The 17,628-nt window shown below is 40.2% G+C and overlaps 1 protein-coding gene across 2 annotated transcripts in view; it reads left to right on the plus strand.

Annotated features, from left to right (window-relative positions):
• The window catches only part of Tox (thymocyte selection associated high mobility group box), a 308,857-nt gene that overhangs the window by 245,671 nt on the left and 45,558 nt on the right, over nucleotides 1-17,628 (plus strand). For both annotated transcript variants that reach the window (XM_028878520.2, XM_037202429.1), the window contains one exon: nucleotides 7,717-7,998. In XM_028878520.2, the coding sequence (XP_028734353.1) occupies nucleotides 7,717-7,998 (282 nt within the window). The remainder of the gene's footprint in view (nucleotides 1-7,716; nucleotides 7,999-17,628) is intronic.

Here is a 17,628-nt window from a genome sequence, read left to right on the forward strand (position 1 = left end):
CATTGGGGGACAATTACTAATTAATCACATTAGTATCTTAATGATGCATTCAGAAATGTGTTTTCTCAACCCAAGTCAAAAACACTTGATAACTTAAGGGTTAAAAGGCACACCCCATAACCCCATGGTGATGTTGCACAGGAGACAGGGTATGGCTAGGGTTTGTGAATGAGAAAGATGTCTGTGAATCATAATTCCTTTACATACATTACAGTTTTGTTAAACTGTCTATCAACCAGGTACCCTTTTAGCCTTATCAGGGAGCAGTTTAAAACAGGCTATAAATCCAACCTTCATTGAGGCTGTGTACTTTCTCACAGTGGCACCTGGGCTCTGTGGCCATAAGCTGCCCTACTTATTCCAGAGATAGTCCTCACAGATGCTGCTCTTGGATGTATGGATTCCTGGTCTGTGTCAGCAGCTCTCCATGAATTAGAACTCATCCAACACAATAACAAAAATAAAACATCAGCATGAGCCACAACAATGAAGCTAGTTTCAATCTTAGGGAAACATTCTTCTATCTTAGTTAATCCTTACTTTGAGATACTCAATGCCAAATATTCCATTTTCTTCTCTCCTGATTTCTTTATAAAACTCATCACTATCACACCAATGACATTCAACTGTTGCATTGTGTTTCTCAGACCAGAAACTGAGATGCACAGAGCAAAGCTTTCCGTCAGTTGACCATTTTCAGTTTGCTGGGAACCAAGAGCAATGCCTGCCACATAGTAGGCATAGTAAGAATTTGAAAAGCCCTCCCTTTTCAAAGGTGTGGGAAAATGGTAAAATAAGTAAGAACTGAGATAGCTGACTTTCCCAGAGGCAGTCTGGTTGGATGAGCAGTGCCTCCATGACAGCAGTCCACCTCTATCGGAAAAAGAAAAGGAGTCATGCTGTCTGCCAGCTAATTTTCTCATCTCTGTGACAAGCACCTTCCACCATCTTTAGGAATAAAGGTTCCCTTTGGCTCCCAGTTTCAGAGAGCATAGTATGTCGTGGCAGGAAAGCATGGCAGGGGTCACAGTGACTAGGCATTCTTTGGAGACTTATTCACATGGTGGCAGCCAGGATATAGGGAGAGCAGACAGGAATCGGAAATGTGCATGACCATCTAAGGCTTACCTCCACCAAGCTACCTCAGCCGTTACTTCTCACTTCCTAAAGGCTATACAACCTTCAGTTTGACTCCATGAGCTGACACTCAAGCATGTAAGCCGTAAGCCTGAGAGGACATGTCATTTGTAAACCCTAACAGATTGCCTTCTCACTTGTTTGTGCAAGGAATCTGGACATACTTGTGAGGGTAACAGAGTCTTTTCTCCATGTTTGCCCCCTGTAAGAGAAATAGAAGTCAAACTCTAGAGAGAAGAGCCAGGGCCCAGCAAAGCCACTGAGAGTATTGGGGTCCCCCACAGTTTACTGTCTGCTGTTTGGGTCATCTTGTGGGAGAGGCTTTTCAGTTCTTGTAATCCTCATCAGTGATGTTTGTTTCTCACATGCAAAAATCTCTTGAGTAATGAGGGTCCCTTCCATGACTGGGGTTGACCTGGGCTGAGGAAGCAGGAGGGCGAGCACTAGAGAGACCCACAGCATCAGCGTGGACCTGTGTTTCTTGAAGTGGTTTAGAAGTCCCCCAGGGCAGCGGTTCTGGAGAGCATTGTGTATCAGTGATGTAACGTCTAGTAAATTGTGTTCCTCCCAGTAGCTACTTGTCCTAACTAGAAATATTGCATGTTAGGGTGACATTTCACTGAAAAGAAATGTGAACCCTAGTAGTTCCTAATGTGTTTTGAAAGAAAAGAAAGAATTCAAAACACTAAATTCAAAAGCAAAATTGGTTTTGGAAATTTAGAGTTGAAATCAAGTTAATCTAAACTTGAAACTTTATAGATAAAAATATTTTCATTTAGATGTTCTATCCTTCCTAAAACTCATTTTTCCCCCATGGGCAGGAGAGATGGCTCAGTGGTTAAGAGCACTGGCTGCTCTTCCAGAGGACCTGGGTTCAATTCTCAGAACCCACATGGAAGCCACAACTGTCTGTAGCTCCAGGGGATCTGGCACCTTCACAGATATACATGTAGGCAAAACACCAATGCACTTAAAATAAAAATAAATAAATCTTTAAAAAATAAAGCAAAATTCATTTTTTGTTCATATTTAAAAATACAGTTTTTGTAGTATTTAGGTATTTTATCTCTTTTGACAATATCAATTTGAACAATAGGTGTTCATTGTCAAACACCTAATAGCAAAATGCTGATATTTGTATAAATTATGTACTTACAAATAATAAATGGAACACACAAGGAGATCACATTAGGATAATTTACTTAATTTGTTTATACAGTAAATAATTAAGCTCTCTCTTGGAAATGTATTTATGAAAATAATAAATAAAATTTGATTATTACATTTACCCACACATTTGTTCTGGTATACACATTTACATATTAATTGAATCCTTGGTAAAATACATAATCAAATTGAGGACTTAAATAATATCAACATTTACATTCTTCTTGTAGACTCTTAGAGTGTATCATTCCTTAAGAATCAAAACTGAAACTGATTGGCCTTCCAGCCCTAATTAATCATGCAGGGCTTTGTGGACAACCCAAAGCAAGGCTCCAAAGCTTTTCATTAGCTGCTAGGAATGGTATGTGTTTGATGATGTACATAAAAGGGGCTGAGAGCAAGCACTTGTCACAGCCAAAGCCACGAGGGTCTTTCATGGCCCTGGGGAAAGCACTCCACAGCGAAGGGTGTCAAATGTTGACAGACAGGGGTGAGCATAAGAGCTTCAGAGATTCTTCATGTTCTCTTGCTGCTGCTGGATCTGGCACAAATCCAGGAGTTGCTTGCATAGACCACAGAATGCAGCAGCTGGTGAGCCATATTAGCAGACAGGGCCTCAGGGCAAGCCCTGCTCCTGAGCTCTGCTCACCAACTGCTGTTCACTTAAACAGCTGGATCTGAACAAAGAAAGACAAGGTGTCCTTAGAGTTTTATGTGTACAATTGTTTCACTATAGATTGTCTGCTAGAGGCAGAGATAATGATAGCTTTCCAGGCTCCCACATTGGACCAGGAAGGATCCTGATGTTCAAAGAATCAACAGACAGAAGAATTGTGATACATACATAGCTTTGAACACCAATGTTCTGTGTCATTCTAGAATGCAATTTCAACACCATTAGTCACTATATAGCTAACACTATTACAAGGGTTTCCTGGGGGTAGAGGTATTCCAGTCGCACAAAATAATGTTTTAAAACTATAGTCTTAGGTGGGCAACATGGACCTGTGTTGTTCTTTCCATTTTCAAGGAAAATCAAAAGATACACACATGTTGAAATGTGTGTCGAATTTTGTACCTGATGTTTCCCAGTTGAACACTATCTTCAATCTGAACTCTTTTAGCATAGGAGAAGGAATGTGCCATGCAAGTCAGGAGGTCGATCACAGAGCAGGGCATCAGGCAGAAGGGATGGATAGTGTCTACTTTGCTTTCCTAATTGATCATAATGGAACTTTGGATTTCCATTAATTGGGAAAAGGCTTTGAAGGAAAGCACATGAAATTCCTCTTCATCATTATAGTAGTTCTTCCTCCATTACTTTAACTGGCATTTTTACTCTCATAAGTATGGAGAAGCAGCTAGGAAAATTTAAAGAAACAGATCAGGTTTGCAAAAGAATGAAATCTAGCCTATTCTCAGATCAAGTATATTTCCCAAATGATAAGATAAACAGGAAGTTAAAATACCAACAATATATAATACTTTTAGCCAAGAAAAAATAAGGCTTACTAATCTTTAAAAAGGAGAAAGTGAGAACTATACACATTAGACATTACCTCTAGTGAGTTTGGGAACTAGGGCTTAGCAAATGAAATCCCGAAGTGATGAAGAAGTGCTGGGCCATGTCTATGGAGCCAGTGTCGTTAGTGCCATAGTACCTACCCACAGCATCTCCTCATCCCAGTTCAGGAAACGGGATTAATACCTGCTATCATGACAAGATCTGTGCTGGATTCTTCACAATGGTGAAGAAAATGAATTCTTTAGTCTATAACCAGTTAGGGTGTATTAGTTAAAATTACATTTAGCAGTATACAAAAGATAGTCCTAGTAATGAAAATTTAGCAGAGATGACCACGTTGAAGACCCCCACGCTAGGGAATTACACTGAATCAAAGACTGGAGCCCCTCTTGCTCCTGCTCTCCAGCCACCTCGGAGCACTGCCCCTTGGCTCCGACGTTTTCTCCAACTCATCATCCAACACTTTCACCAGCAGCAACAAGAATAGAACAGAGAAAAAATTGTCACTACTAAGTGTGACTATACTACATTATTCACTATGAACTTAAAATATGGTGAATAACAAAAAAGTGCAACTGGCTAGTTCAAATTCTGTATTTGACATTAAGGAGTAACAACCAACCAGTGCCTTTCAGGAGGAAACTGGTAATAAAAGAAAGCATTTGTTAACTTGTGTGAGTTTACTAATTATTATTTTCAATAACTAGAATCCATTCACTGTAACCTTCTGCCCATACTAACCATTAGTAATTCACACTGGCTCCCATGAGAGCAAGGTAACACCCATGCACTTCTGTAGATCTGGAATGTCAGAGTGGCGCTAGGATTCAACTGTTATGAGCATGTGGGGCCTGCGGGGTTGAGGATTGTCTCTTGCCATGCTTGTCACCCTCTACATGGGACAACTGTCTCTGGGGGCAGCAAAAAAAAACTGCTGTCTGCCTGACCTGCATCACTGGGAACACAATGAACCTCAGAGAAAGGCCACTGCTTGGCCAGCTACCTCACCATCCTTACCCAATGATCCTTTGCTCCACCGTGGCCAAGGCTACTTCCTCTTTAATGAAGGGGCAGGAATATAGACCTACACTAACACAAATTAACATGAAGGGGGAAAACAAGTCTTTTGCAAAACAGTAGAAGAAATTGGTGCTGATAAGGGAGATTAAACCTCTTAAGGAGCACTTCATTGCCACAAATCCAGAGGCTCTGTATGAAAATCAATTTGGAAATCATAATCCTGTAGCAGCAGGTTAAAACTACCAGATTTCTGTATAGATGAGTTAAAATGGGCTCAAAACATGCCACACAGATGTGTGCTTTGAAACCTGAGATGCATGGGAAGAAGAAATCAAGGTATCAAATTGTTCCATATTGTTAGAGAGATGATTAGGTCAAGTCTGACTCTGCTGGCAAATACTTCTAATTTGCTGAGCTAAGAAACGTGTTCTCTAGATTCCCAAGTCTGAATGTGTACCTGAGTACTTTACCTGATGCAGTGTTGGAGAGTGGGCTGTGCAGTAGGGCAGAGTTCATTCACAGGCAGCCACTTTTCCATGCCCATGCTTGTCCATGCTCTTCTAAATGCTAAGATGCATAGACGTTCAATACACTTGAGAGCAAGCCTTAGAAACCATAGTTTAAGTCCCCTGTTCTTCTAAAAGCCCATTCTGATTTTCACAGCGCCCTCTGAAAATGGCAAAGTATCTGTGAATGCTGCATCTCTCCTATAACTGTGGGAGTGCTTCATGAATTATAAGAATTACCTTTAAAGAATTAGAGCAATACAGTTTATTTTTTAAAAAATGTTGGTTAGACTAGGAAGTTGGGAAACTTGTGGAGCGAATGGACCTAAGTTTCACCAACAGGAAGCCAAAGTGCAGCAATTTTGGGAGTGGGGCCTGCCCAAGAGCTGGAAAATAGCCTCCATGATGAAGTGGCCCAATGAGAGCCTGCCAGAAAGCAAGACCAGAGGCTCTGGACCTGCACAGCTGCATTCTCTGTTCATTGGGATCTAGCCAGTGTTGTGAGATGGCTTGTGTACACTGATGGGAAATAATTCCACTGCTATACAAAAGAAACAAAAACAAAGGCCAGGACCAGGTTCCTTAGCCTGCCCTCACATGTTTTTCCAGGTTGTAATGACATCTCAGATGGGTAATTACTAAGCATCTTGTCTATGTGGAATATTTTTGTTATGCAACAACAGATAGCTTTAATTAGATTTTTCAGTTCCACGTGTACTTTTAGCTGTCAAGTCCTTCACTGCACATTTGTCCATCTTCTTCTCTCTTGTTCTCTTGTCTTGAGCACTTTTTAACAAGCCCTCTAACAGGAAACTAAACAAGTTACACTAATAAGACCAGGACCTTTTGCCTTAGGTTTGGAACTGATGGAGAAATGTTCGGTGAAATCCACCATACTCCTCTTACACAATGCATTTGACCTCCAGATAATGATAAGCACTTCATCCCCCAATGCGTTTAATTTTAATCCTGCCGAGACGAAAGTCATTGCCTGAATTACAAGAGTGAGTCTCGTTAAGGCTGAAAAGCAGTGACCCAGATAATGGATTAATATGGAGACCTTGCAGTTTTAGAGCCTTGCTTTCAAATCTGTCTGTGCAGCCAAGTCACTGCAATAGTCAATCAACTGGTTAACACTGTCTATAAGCATTCTGAGAACAGTAGTTAGGAGAGCATTCTTGCGACTCAATAAAGGATTAAAATGAACCAGGGCACCTGCAGGAAGAGAGTGTCTTGTAGACATGACATGGATGCTGCACCCCTGAAATCTCAAAAATATAGTTGCCTAAGCAAGACATGAATGATGGTCACAGCAGTCGGCATGCCAACAAAGATGAAGGAAACTCCACAAGCCCCAACCCTAGATTAGGAGCTGCTGAGGGAAGAAGGATCAGTTTTCTCAAGTGATAACCACACTGACAGGTTATCTGATCCCCACTGCTCAGCCCTAAACATATAAAAGCAATGCTAAATGGACTAAGCAGGTTTTACAAACATATATATTTATATATGTGTATGTTTATATACATTTATATTATATCTAAATATACATATTTTATATATGTATGTTTATATATGTGTATATTATATATAATAAATACAGAATGGGGATATGAGAAGAGTTGGAAGAAGGAGGAATAGAAATGATGCAAGTACAATGTACTCATGTATGAAACCCTCAAAAATATAAAAAATATTTAAACGGAGAACATTCATTCCCTTATTGTCTCCTAAAACTTCCTTAAATGATCAGAATTAAAATGCATGGTTTAATGGATGACTGTGATGCTAAAATCACTAATGATTTTGTAATTTGGATGGTACTCTAAGAAGCACCAGCATGTTGATATTTTCATCACATAAATATATACAGTGCTATAATGTGTAACTATAAATTAATTAGATGTCTACTTATCAGAACCAAAATATAATAACAATGAAACGTGAGGTTGACCAAATTATGAAATTCTGGTTTTGGCTGGTTGGTTGTGGTAATGTGATTAAAACCCAGGGCCTGTCCCATGCCAGTCACGACCTCTACCACTAAGCTATATCGAACCTCTACCTTTTGCTATTCTTTGGGGGGTAATGTATGTATTAGAATTATTATACTACAGAGAAAATTACTGTGTGTACAGCTTAATAGGGCATCTTTCCATCTGCAGATTAAAGAAAAAAATTTTTTAGCTGGGCATGATAGTGTGCACAGCACACAAGAGGCTGAAGAAGGAAGATCATGAATTCCAAGCCAGCCTGGGCTTACGTAGGGAGAGCCGTTGTCAAAAAGTCAAAATTTAAAAATAAAAGAACCTTTCAAGAAGCATGTTTCTGAAAATGTGTCTATTTGTTAATTTATTTTAGATGCAAGATATCGGGACCACCGAAGGAGCTCAGTATGGCTCCCATCCTCAGATGGCAGCCATGAGGCCGAGAGGCCAGCCCCCAGACATCCGACAGCAGGCAAGCATGATGCAGCACGGTCAGCTGACCACCATCAACCAGTCCCAGCTGAGTGCACAGTTGGGTTTGAACATGGGAGGCAGCAACGTTCCCCACAACTCCCCTTCTCCCCCTGGGAGCAAGTCAGCAACGCCTTCGCCTTCTAGCTCAGTGCATGAAGACGAAGGCGATGACACCTCCAAGGTATGGTCTGTGTTTGAACTGCCTTTGCACTGTAAGGAGGGCATGTTTACATCTTCCCCTTGAGAAACACTGGTGAGGAGCAGACACCTGAGTAAGGAAGCATGAGGTCACAAACTAAATGTACATTTCTATATACCACAAAGGCTGTTTTTGCTCTTAGAATGGATGGTCTGCATAGTGAGTAAGGCTAAATAAACGCTGTTGTTGTACTTGACTTCTGCAACCGAGCCTACCTTACTTCCTTCCAAAAACATTTTTCTCTGTAGGACCATTTGTTTTCCTTGCGAGGATCGCATGTAGTACAGGCTAGCCTCAAACTCCTGAGATGCTGTGTAGCTTAGGAGGACCTTGAAATTCTGATGGCCCTGTTTCCACTTCCTGAGTGCTGGAATTAAAGGTGTGCACCATTGTGGAATGCTGGAGATCCAACTGATGCTGGGAAAGCATCCTGCTAAATTGTCTCTCCAACCCCATTGCACTGTAAGAAGCGGAAGTGCTGCCGGTGTGTGTGGGGAGTGTGAATGAGGCTCAGAATGTGTGTTGGGATGTTGTTAGGTGACAGCCTCAGATCACCTGACCCAACTCTTCCACAGAGTAGATGTGATTTTGCAGAACAGAGACCTGGGCTAATGGTTTGTGGTTCATTGTGACTTTATCACTTGATGCCTGTCTTTATTTGTGTGGGAAATTGCTTTTCAAATGCCCTTGGAGAGGGAAATTGGCTGAATTTTCCTTTAAATTTCTTTAAAGTTGTTTAAGGGAATTGTTTCTTTAAAATATAACATTTTAAAAAGAGAAAAGAAAACTAAATGACTGCACCCAAACCTTGTATGTTTTTCCCCAAAAACATCAAACACTCCCTGCCCTCTCCTCCCCTCCCCTCCCCTCCCCTGTCTTCCCTTCCCTCCCCTCCTCTCCCTTCCCCTCCCTTCTGCTCCCTCTTCTTCCCTCCCTTCCCCTCCTCCTTCCCTCCCTCCCTCCCCTGCCTTCCCCTCCCCTCCCCTCTTCTCCCTTCCCCTCCCTTCTGCTCCCCTCTTCTTCCTTCCCCTCCCCTCCTCCTTACCTCCCTTCCCCTCCCCTGCCTTCCCCTCCCCTCCCCTCCCCTCCTCTCCCCTCCCTGCCTTCCTCTCCCCTCCCTTTCCCTCCCCTCCCTTCTCCTCTCCCTTCTCCTCCCCCTGCCTTCCCCTCCCCCTTCTTTCCTCCACTCCCCTCCCCTGCCTTCCCCTGCCTTCCCCTCCCCTCCCCTCTCCTCCCCTCCCCTCCCCTCTCCTCCCTAATTAACATTGAAACCTTGCCCAGATTTATCCTGGTGAGAAGGATGTGTGTCTACCAACTGTGGAAATGTCCACCAGAACACAAATGCTGTCTTTCTATCTGCATTCTTTTTTTAAAGATTTACTTTTCTTTGATTATGTATAGGCAGTGGGTGGACAATATGCAGGTGAGTACAGGTACCATAGGCGGCCAGAGGCTCTGGATCTCACAGGGACTACATTTACAGGCATCTGTGAGCTGCCTTAGATGCCAGAAAGGTTCTCTGCAAGAGCAGTACAAGCTCTTCCCTGCTGAAGCCTCCCCCAAGACCCCTGTTTCATTTCTTCAAGAAGTTCCCTAACAAACAGTCAGATGTGACAGCCACCCTGTTGTCTTCTCACTTTCTTAAGAATTATGTTTGGTAGACGTTAACTGCCAGCATACTGCTAAAGGAAATGCTATGGGATCTGATCTCTGCGACTGACTGCCAGTATATACACTGAACTCTTAATAGTTCAGATAAATTGTAATCCGTAGATTAATTCAATTTACTGACAGCATTGACAGTGCACTGGCAGTCTTGTCTTATTTCTGTACTCTTGATGCCCTAGTATTTGGGAATTCTTCATCTTGGAACAGCTGTACAGTTCGCTGCCATAAATGACTCCACTGTGAGCCCCCTATGATATACAAACCAGCTAACCCAGAGCTCTCACATGCCAATTCAGTATTCCCCTGCCTCATACTAGGGCCGGGGCCAGCCAACAAAGACCCAACCAGAAAGCCCAGAATCTCCTGACACTATACGAGGCTTTTCCCCAGCTCTCTCAGCATGCCCACACAGGAGCCTGCCAACTCCTGCCCACAAAACTGCCACCACATGCTCTGATCCTGTGTTGCCCTGGTCCTGTCTGTCCCTCATAGACTGGGGTCCCTCCCCAGGTGGTGTGTGCTCAGCTGTGCCTCCTGTTCTTCAGATCTGTGAGTGTAAACTTCCACTTTCCTGCCAGTCATTTCCATGTTTTGCAGACTCCCCAAATCAAATCCCAGGTACAAATCCTAGGTTCGTTGCACACATATCTGATTCTTCTACCCTCACAGTCCTGTGGTAAGTGAGGTAGTGTCCACAGACAGAGAGAAGTACTAATAGAAGGCTAATTAAGCCAAACTAGTGGAAACACACGAACTGTGCACCAATAGCTGAGGAGCCCCCATGGTACTTGACTAGGCCCTCTGGATAAGTAAGACAATTGTTTAGCTTGAACTGTTTAGGGGGCCCCCAGGCAGTGAGACCAGGATCTGTCCTTAGTGCATGAGCTAGATTTTTGGAACCTAGTACCTATGCTGAGACACTCTGCTCAGCCTTGCAGGGAGGAGGGGACTGGACTTGCCTCAACTGAATATACCAGGCTCTGCTGACTCCCCATGGGAGACCTTGCCTTGGAGGAGGTGGGAATGGGGAGTGGGTTGGGGGGAAGGCTGGGGGGTGGGAGGAGGAAGGACAGGGTAATCTGTGGTTAATATGTAAAATGAATAGGAAATCTCTTAATAAAAAAAAGCAGGCTAATTAATAATAAATTAATCACTGGGCTCATGAAAGCCTGAATATCAACTGACTATTTAGATAACAAAGACAGTTTTCCTAACAAAATATGGATTATTCTACTAGTACCTAACAACCAGTGGTTGCCTGGACCCAAATATGAACACCAACCATATGCTTGTGGCCAGAGATTTGTGGGTTCTAGGCAATCACTTAGACAGATATATGTGTTATATTATACTGTGAGATCAATGTTTAGCTACAGTAATGACCAATTCGTGGATCAGTACTATGTCTTTACCAGAATTCCTTCCTGACAATTCAAATAATTCATGCAAAATTTGTAGCATCTTCTAACAATCAATCGTATACAAGATATGTCTTTATTACAGTAACATTCTATATGCGCCTCAACTTACATGGGTGGTCAAGTGGACAGGAGCCTAAGACTTTTAGAACTGCATCATACCACTCACTGTTAACCCCTTAGGAATAGAGCTTATAATTGTCCCAATGCATGGATTTGTATATTCATTTGTATATTCAAACCTTCAAGCTGGTGTGTAAAATTTTACCAGTGAGTTTCCTATCCAGTCACCCAATATCCACATCTCAAAAGCCTGTATGGTTCTTAGCAGTGACTCTTAAGCTCTTGGTGTGGGGATGGGGTAAAGAGATGGATTTCTCATGAACATTCCTGTTTTTGTTTTTTTAAAATGGCTTTTTTGTTCTTTCATACATCTCAAGAAAATTCAGCCCCTTACTGCAATCCTGAATGCTGTTGCTCACGGTCGATTCAGAATTTCTTTGCCATTTATTTAACTTACATGTCTTAAACTGCTAGAAAAATCCTCTGCTGAAAGTGCCTAGGCATTTTTTACAACAGTGAAGAAATAAACAGTACTTTTTACCTTTATATGTGTGTGTAGGGTTTGTGTGTAATGTTGTATTATGACAACTCTACTTAAATGTGAAATAGCATTGAGTAAAAAGATCATTGAAATCATTTCTAACAAGTGAACCAAACAGGAATATTGAGTTCCACCCCAGAGAAAGCAGCTTTCAGAGTCCCTCTTAGCACACCATGCTGTCTTTAAGCAATTATGTATTGATTCCAGTTTATCTAATTGAACAATTAAATGGAATAGTCTGTTTTGACAGGAAAAAATATTGTAAATATACCAGTAGAATTAATTATCACCTTACAAACACCACCCATGGCTTTGATTGCTCTGAAGCGGCGTTGACAGCTTTGAGTCACAAATGAGACCTGCAGAGAAATGGCAAAGAAATAAAAACTCAGGCTTGTGGCTCCAAGTTTGTAATCCAGTTCCTGTAGGTTAACAGACACTTCAAGACACTTAGAGAATCTAGCATTACACATGTATTTTGGATATAGTTGTTCCTTTAATTATACACTAAAAATCACAGTAGATATGTTTCTTCCTTTATTTTCATTTTCCATTGAAATGCTTATATGTGTCTCATAAATGATGCATAGTTTGATGATCTTTTACTCTGAAATGGAAGTTATAGCACTTACACAAACAGGTAGGCCTATAGCACCTTCTCAGTGGGTTACTTTCTATTTGCCCTGTAGACATTTTATATTACTTATTCTGTCTTCTTTAAAATTTTTATTTTTCTCATCCAATTATTTCTGATTTTAAGACTAGAAACTTGATGTTCTTTTTCTTCCTTTTTTTTTAAAAATTAGTTCTCTGAGAGTTGTGAGTTTTCTGTAACATATTTTGGTGATGTTCACTTCTCTAAACCATCTCAAATCTCCTGCCCCTTCCATATCTACCACCTTTATGTCCTTTATATAATCCCTTCAAGGCCAGTTGTACTCCCAAAATATTCTTGCTGTGTGGTCTTCCACGGGATCGTGGCTGACTTACCAGTCAGTAGCTACCCTCTTAGAGAAAACTGATTCTCCCTTTCCTGGTAGCTCACAAGTGCCAACGGCTCCACGGCTAAGAGTGGGGTTGTGTGCCCAACTCCTCTTTCTACACTGGCATTTGATCTGGTTTGGGCTTGCACAGGTTTTGTACATGAAAGGTGTAAATTAATTGATGTCTGTACATTGTTATTTAGGTTATTTTTAAGTCCAAATGCCTTCCTTCTGATTTATATATTTACATTTTGTTAAGGTTCATCTTAATTATAATTTTAAAAATTCCTTAGTGTAATAAAATTTATAAAATATCATGTACATTGTTTTATGTAGTTCTTTTCCTCCAGTTTTATTTATATGTGTCATTTACATCTGTCATTACTTTGTCTGAGTTTTAAAGTATTCTTTTGGCATGGGTCTTCTTGGAGCATGCCTACCTTAAAGAGCATTTCTGCTGGGTATATTTCTAGACTGACAGTTACTACCTTTCAGCACTTGGAGGCTGTTGTGTTATTCTTTTGAGCCCTGGCTTCTATTGTTGCTTTTGAGATCTACTGCTTCCATCTTTCTTTGAAAGTAACCTGACTGTCTCTAATTGACTTGAAAATCTCTTGCCTTTGGTGTTCTTCAGCTTCAAGGTGATGTATGTGGGTTTCTTCACATTTATCTTGAATTTAATTAACTCTGTACTTCATCATTTCTGGAATATTTCAACCACTTTTTTTTGGTTAGTGCCTCTTACTCCCTTCTCATTTTGTAATTCTGAGAAGAATAGTGCTAGACTTCTCATCTTCCACAACCCACCCCCAGCATGCTTTGTGCAACTTCCTTACCTGCTATACTATGATTCTAATTAATTTATTTACTTTTATATCTTAGTTGGTTTTTTTTCAGCTATATTTAATCTGAAATTAAAGTGATCTGTGGAGATTGCAATTTCAAATGTATTTTAGCTTTATTTTCTCATGTCTAAATATTTTCTTTAATATTTTTAGTTATTTAATATCTTCATCATATATTTAATCTCTTCTATTCATATATTTGTTGCATACCCTCTGTCTTAGTTACTCTCCAATTGCTGTGACAAAACACCATGGCTAAGTCAATTGATAAAAAATTTATTGGGGTTTACAGTTCCAGAGTTTTAATCTCCATGACCATTATGGCAGGAAGCATGGCAGCAGGCAGGTGTGGCACTGGAGCAGTAGCTGAAAGCTTACATGCTCATCTGCAAGTAGGAGGCAGAGAGAGAGAACTAACCTGGATTAGTGGGGGCTTTTGAAAACTGAAAGCCTGACTCTATTGAGATTTCTTTATCATTTATTAAAAAATAAAACTTGGGGATAAATATTAAGGAATAAACCTGAGAGATCCATAGAGCAACCAAAACACAATCTCCGCTCTCTGAATCAAGGTAGGACTCTATTGGTGGTCTCGGAGCAATCAACACAAACAGATCTCCTCCAACAGTTCCCAGTGACACACCTCCTCCAACAAGGTAATCCTCATCCTTCCCAAACAGTTCCACTAACTGAGCACTAAGCACTCAAATATATGAGGACCATTCTCATTCAACCACCATACCCTCCCTTGTCTAATTCTTACTCATGAAGTAGGAGGTCTACTTCTTCTGGTTTTAATCTTGCCTTATTTTGGTTTCTGCTTTTGAGTATGGGTTTTTATTCATTGGAACTTCATAAAACTTATTTTAGGCATGGTTTGAAAACATATTCCTCCAGAAAGAGTTTTAGTTTGCTTCTGCTGAGTCTCTTGGGTCTTTATGTTATAGAACCATACTTAACTTGAAGCTTTCTGACCTCTCCCAACCACCCGACCACCTGACACTAAAACCCCTTGCAAATGCTGGCTTCTGTTTAGAGATTATCACAAGATACTTTTCTTCTCAGAGCATTTGCCATGAGGGTTTGAGAGGACACCTGCAAAGAGAATTATTTTGCTCCAGCCTTGAGATGAATGATTGTCATTCTTTTACATCGTGTCTTTAACAGATCATTGCTATAAACATCCTGGGCTTTGTCTTCTGTGAATGGTTCAGCAATACCTTTGAATGAAAGCTGACTTCATCATCTTCATGCTTCTCTGTTTCCACTTAGAGCTTCTGCTTATAACCATTCTTACAAAGTTGTTGATTCCTCTGTGCATGTGCTCTGCCATACCAGGTAGACTCAGAAAAGCAAGTGCTTGGTGAGTCTCCTTCACATGCTTTATCCATGCACTAAAGTAAGTCACTACATTAGCAAGCAAGCCTTCAAAGTAGTTTTTAGCAGTTTTCTAGAAGCAAGAGACTTCTAGACCACAGTAAAAATTCTAGAAAGTCTTTTATACACAGTAAATAAAACTAAACAGTGCTGGAACAAAGTGACACATTACTTTATCAAGGAATGGGTTATAATATTTAAAATTTGGGCTTGAAAGTAAAATATTTTCCATATGGGTATGTTTTATTGTGTAATTACTTATCAATAATTCACATGATATAATATGTATATCTCCAAAGTTCTTAGGCTCATGCCAACTAAATTAGTAAATATTTTCTTCATTCATCTTTATATGTATGTATTCTTGTGTTAACTTTATATTGAGAAAGGCAAATAAACACCTACTCACTCCAGATAGGGTATTAACAGATCAAAGTAAGATTCCATTAAAGTCCGACTTAATGAACCAGTAAGTTAACTGGGTTTACTTAAAGAAAATGAATAGGTTACACTTACAAAAGCCTGGAAGACCCCCAAATAGCTACCTTACCACAAATCACATTCCACCAAGTATAACAACCTCAATGAAGCTGCACCATTCAGCCTTCCACTTTCCATATACTGTGTCATTGCCAGAGACTACTTACAGCTGAGGGAGGCACAGGAGAGAGCAATCGCTGGAATCCCCAGTGAGGATCTTCTGACCTTCTCCTCTTCCGTATGCTAAATAATGTCATTAGATCCATTGTCACCTCTGTATGTGTGTACGAATGCATGCACATCACACACACACACACACACACACACACACACATGTTCATCAATGGTGTCCATAATAAACCAGCAAAGGGAAAGATGTTAAAATTCAGCCTGTCCAATGATTGTTTCTAAAATCAATTCAAATTATGCTAGGATGTAGTATTTTCAAAGAGCATATGTTCTTAGACATATTCTAGATGACTGAGCACATTTGATAATTCATGGAATAAAAATAACATGAGGCTCGGCCTTAGCCACCTGGCATTTGCCTCCTCTGTCCCTTCCCTCAACAGCTTGTGTTATTTGTAAGGCAGAGCCACAGTACAGAGGAATAAGAAGCAGGCACGTTGCTCTACTCAGGCAGATTTAGCAAAGATCCCAGAGACTGACACAAAAAGCTAGTAGGTATGTGTAATTGCAACCATTTTCTTGCTTTAGAATAGTTTTTGCTGGACAATACCCCAAAGTTTATATTTCACATAAGGCTACCAAGTGTCTTCGCTAAACTCATCCAAAAAATATTCAGGGTTTTATTTTTTGTTTTATTTTAGAATCAAGGATCCTTAAAAAATGAATTTCCTTTATAAGCCAGTATTGCTACAATACCCCATGGTTGTGAACCATTTCAAAACTAAAGCCCATTATACATGTTTTCATATAATTGATGTGTTGAGTCATTCATTGAATGTGCTGGTATTATTAATGATGATAATAAACCCAACTGTAAAATGAAAGAAGTGCTACAGGCTTGCTGATTTTGCGGTAACTAGATGGCTCACTTTCCATGCTTATGTGAATTCATTCGCATAAGGGGATAAGATGGCACTGCTGAGAAAGAGAAGAGAAGGGACATAAGCAGCAGAATTTTCACTTTTAGAAACAGGACATCACGAAAGTGCTGTGGTGTTCCCCATTTCTGTGGTGAAGATTTTACAATGTTTACCTTAGATGATAAGAGTTATAAGTGAAGTTCTATGCCATTTGTTCAGCCTATTGTGCAGATGGTGCTTGATTAAAATCTATTTTAAACTGCAGTAATTACTGCAAGATAGTGTGCATTAAAGAGCTCTCCTGGCTCCATTAAAGGCTTTGGGACCATGGCAGTTTATTTTAAATATGCTTATAGACATTTCTAACTTCTCCAGAGATGCTTCAATATAGATGATTCTCTTTCCTTGGTGTGTGTGTGTGTGTGTGTGTGTGTGTGTGTGTGTGTGTGTGTGCTGCTAAGGAATAAACCCTGGGTGTTTTTGGTACTAGGCAAGTGCTCCAACACTAAGCCCCACTCCTGGCTCTCTTTCCCTGATGTTGCTGAAGTCTTGAACTCTCGATTAGGAAGTATTCCAAGCACATGCTTCTTTTAAATTAAAAGGTTATTATTCTCTGGTAATAAGTAAGTTAAATGCACCATTGTAACGAAGCAATAATACATGACAGGAGGTGGATTATCAAAAGCCTAAATATATTGTAGAACTATGATGAATACATCTTTCTCTAAGTAAGATAGAGGAAGCATGTGCAACTGAAGAAAGCTTTTGGGTAATATTTATTTATGAGTACAAAATATATGTATTTTGAATGTATTTGTTCACTATTGCTCTAATTGCATATGAAATAACTCTGTAGGTAGTCAGGGCTGCATTAGTGCTTCAGTTCAGTCATGTTGTCAGTTGTTATCATTTTCACACAGTTTTAAAATGGACTTTAAAGCTTTGCTTTGCAATGATAAACCTTTGCCCAGTGCTGTAGAATGTAAGAGCAGAAATGTATGGTAAGTCACTGAAAGGTGCTACATAATGGAAAAGAGGGTTCAAAGATTCATAAGATGTCTTATTTTCAATGTACCTGTCTTCTGTGGAATGTTATTCTGTGCATAATAAGATCTCTCTTGATCTAAATGGAACACAGTAGAACTGAGTTTTATTCTCTAGTTACAGAACCCTAATAAGTTGATACTC

The sequence above is a fragment of the Peromyscus leucopus genome, chromosome 2 (genome assembly GCF_004664715.2).
Source record: "Peromyscus leucopus breed LL Stock chromosome 2, UCI_PerLeu_2.1, whole genome shotgun sequence".
Classification (NCBI taxonomy): Eukaryota; Metazoa; Chordata; class Mammalia; order Rodentia; family Cricetidae; genus Peromyscus; species Peromyscus leucopus.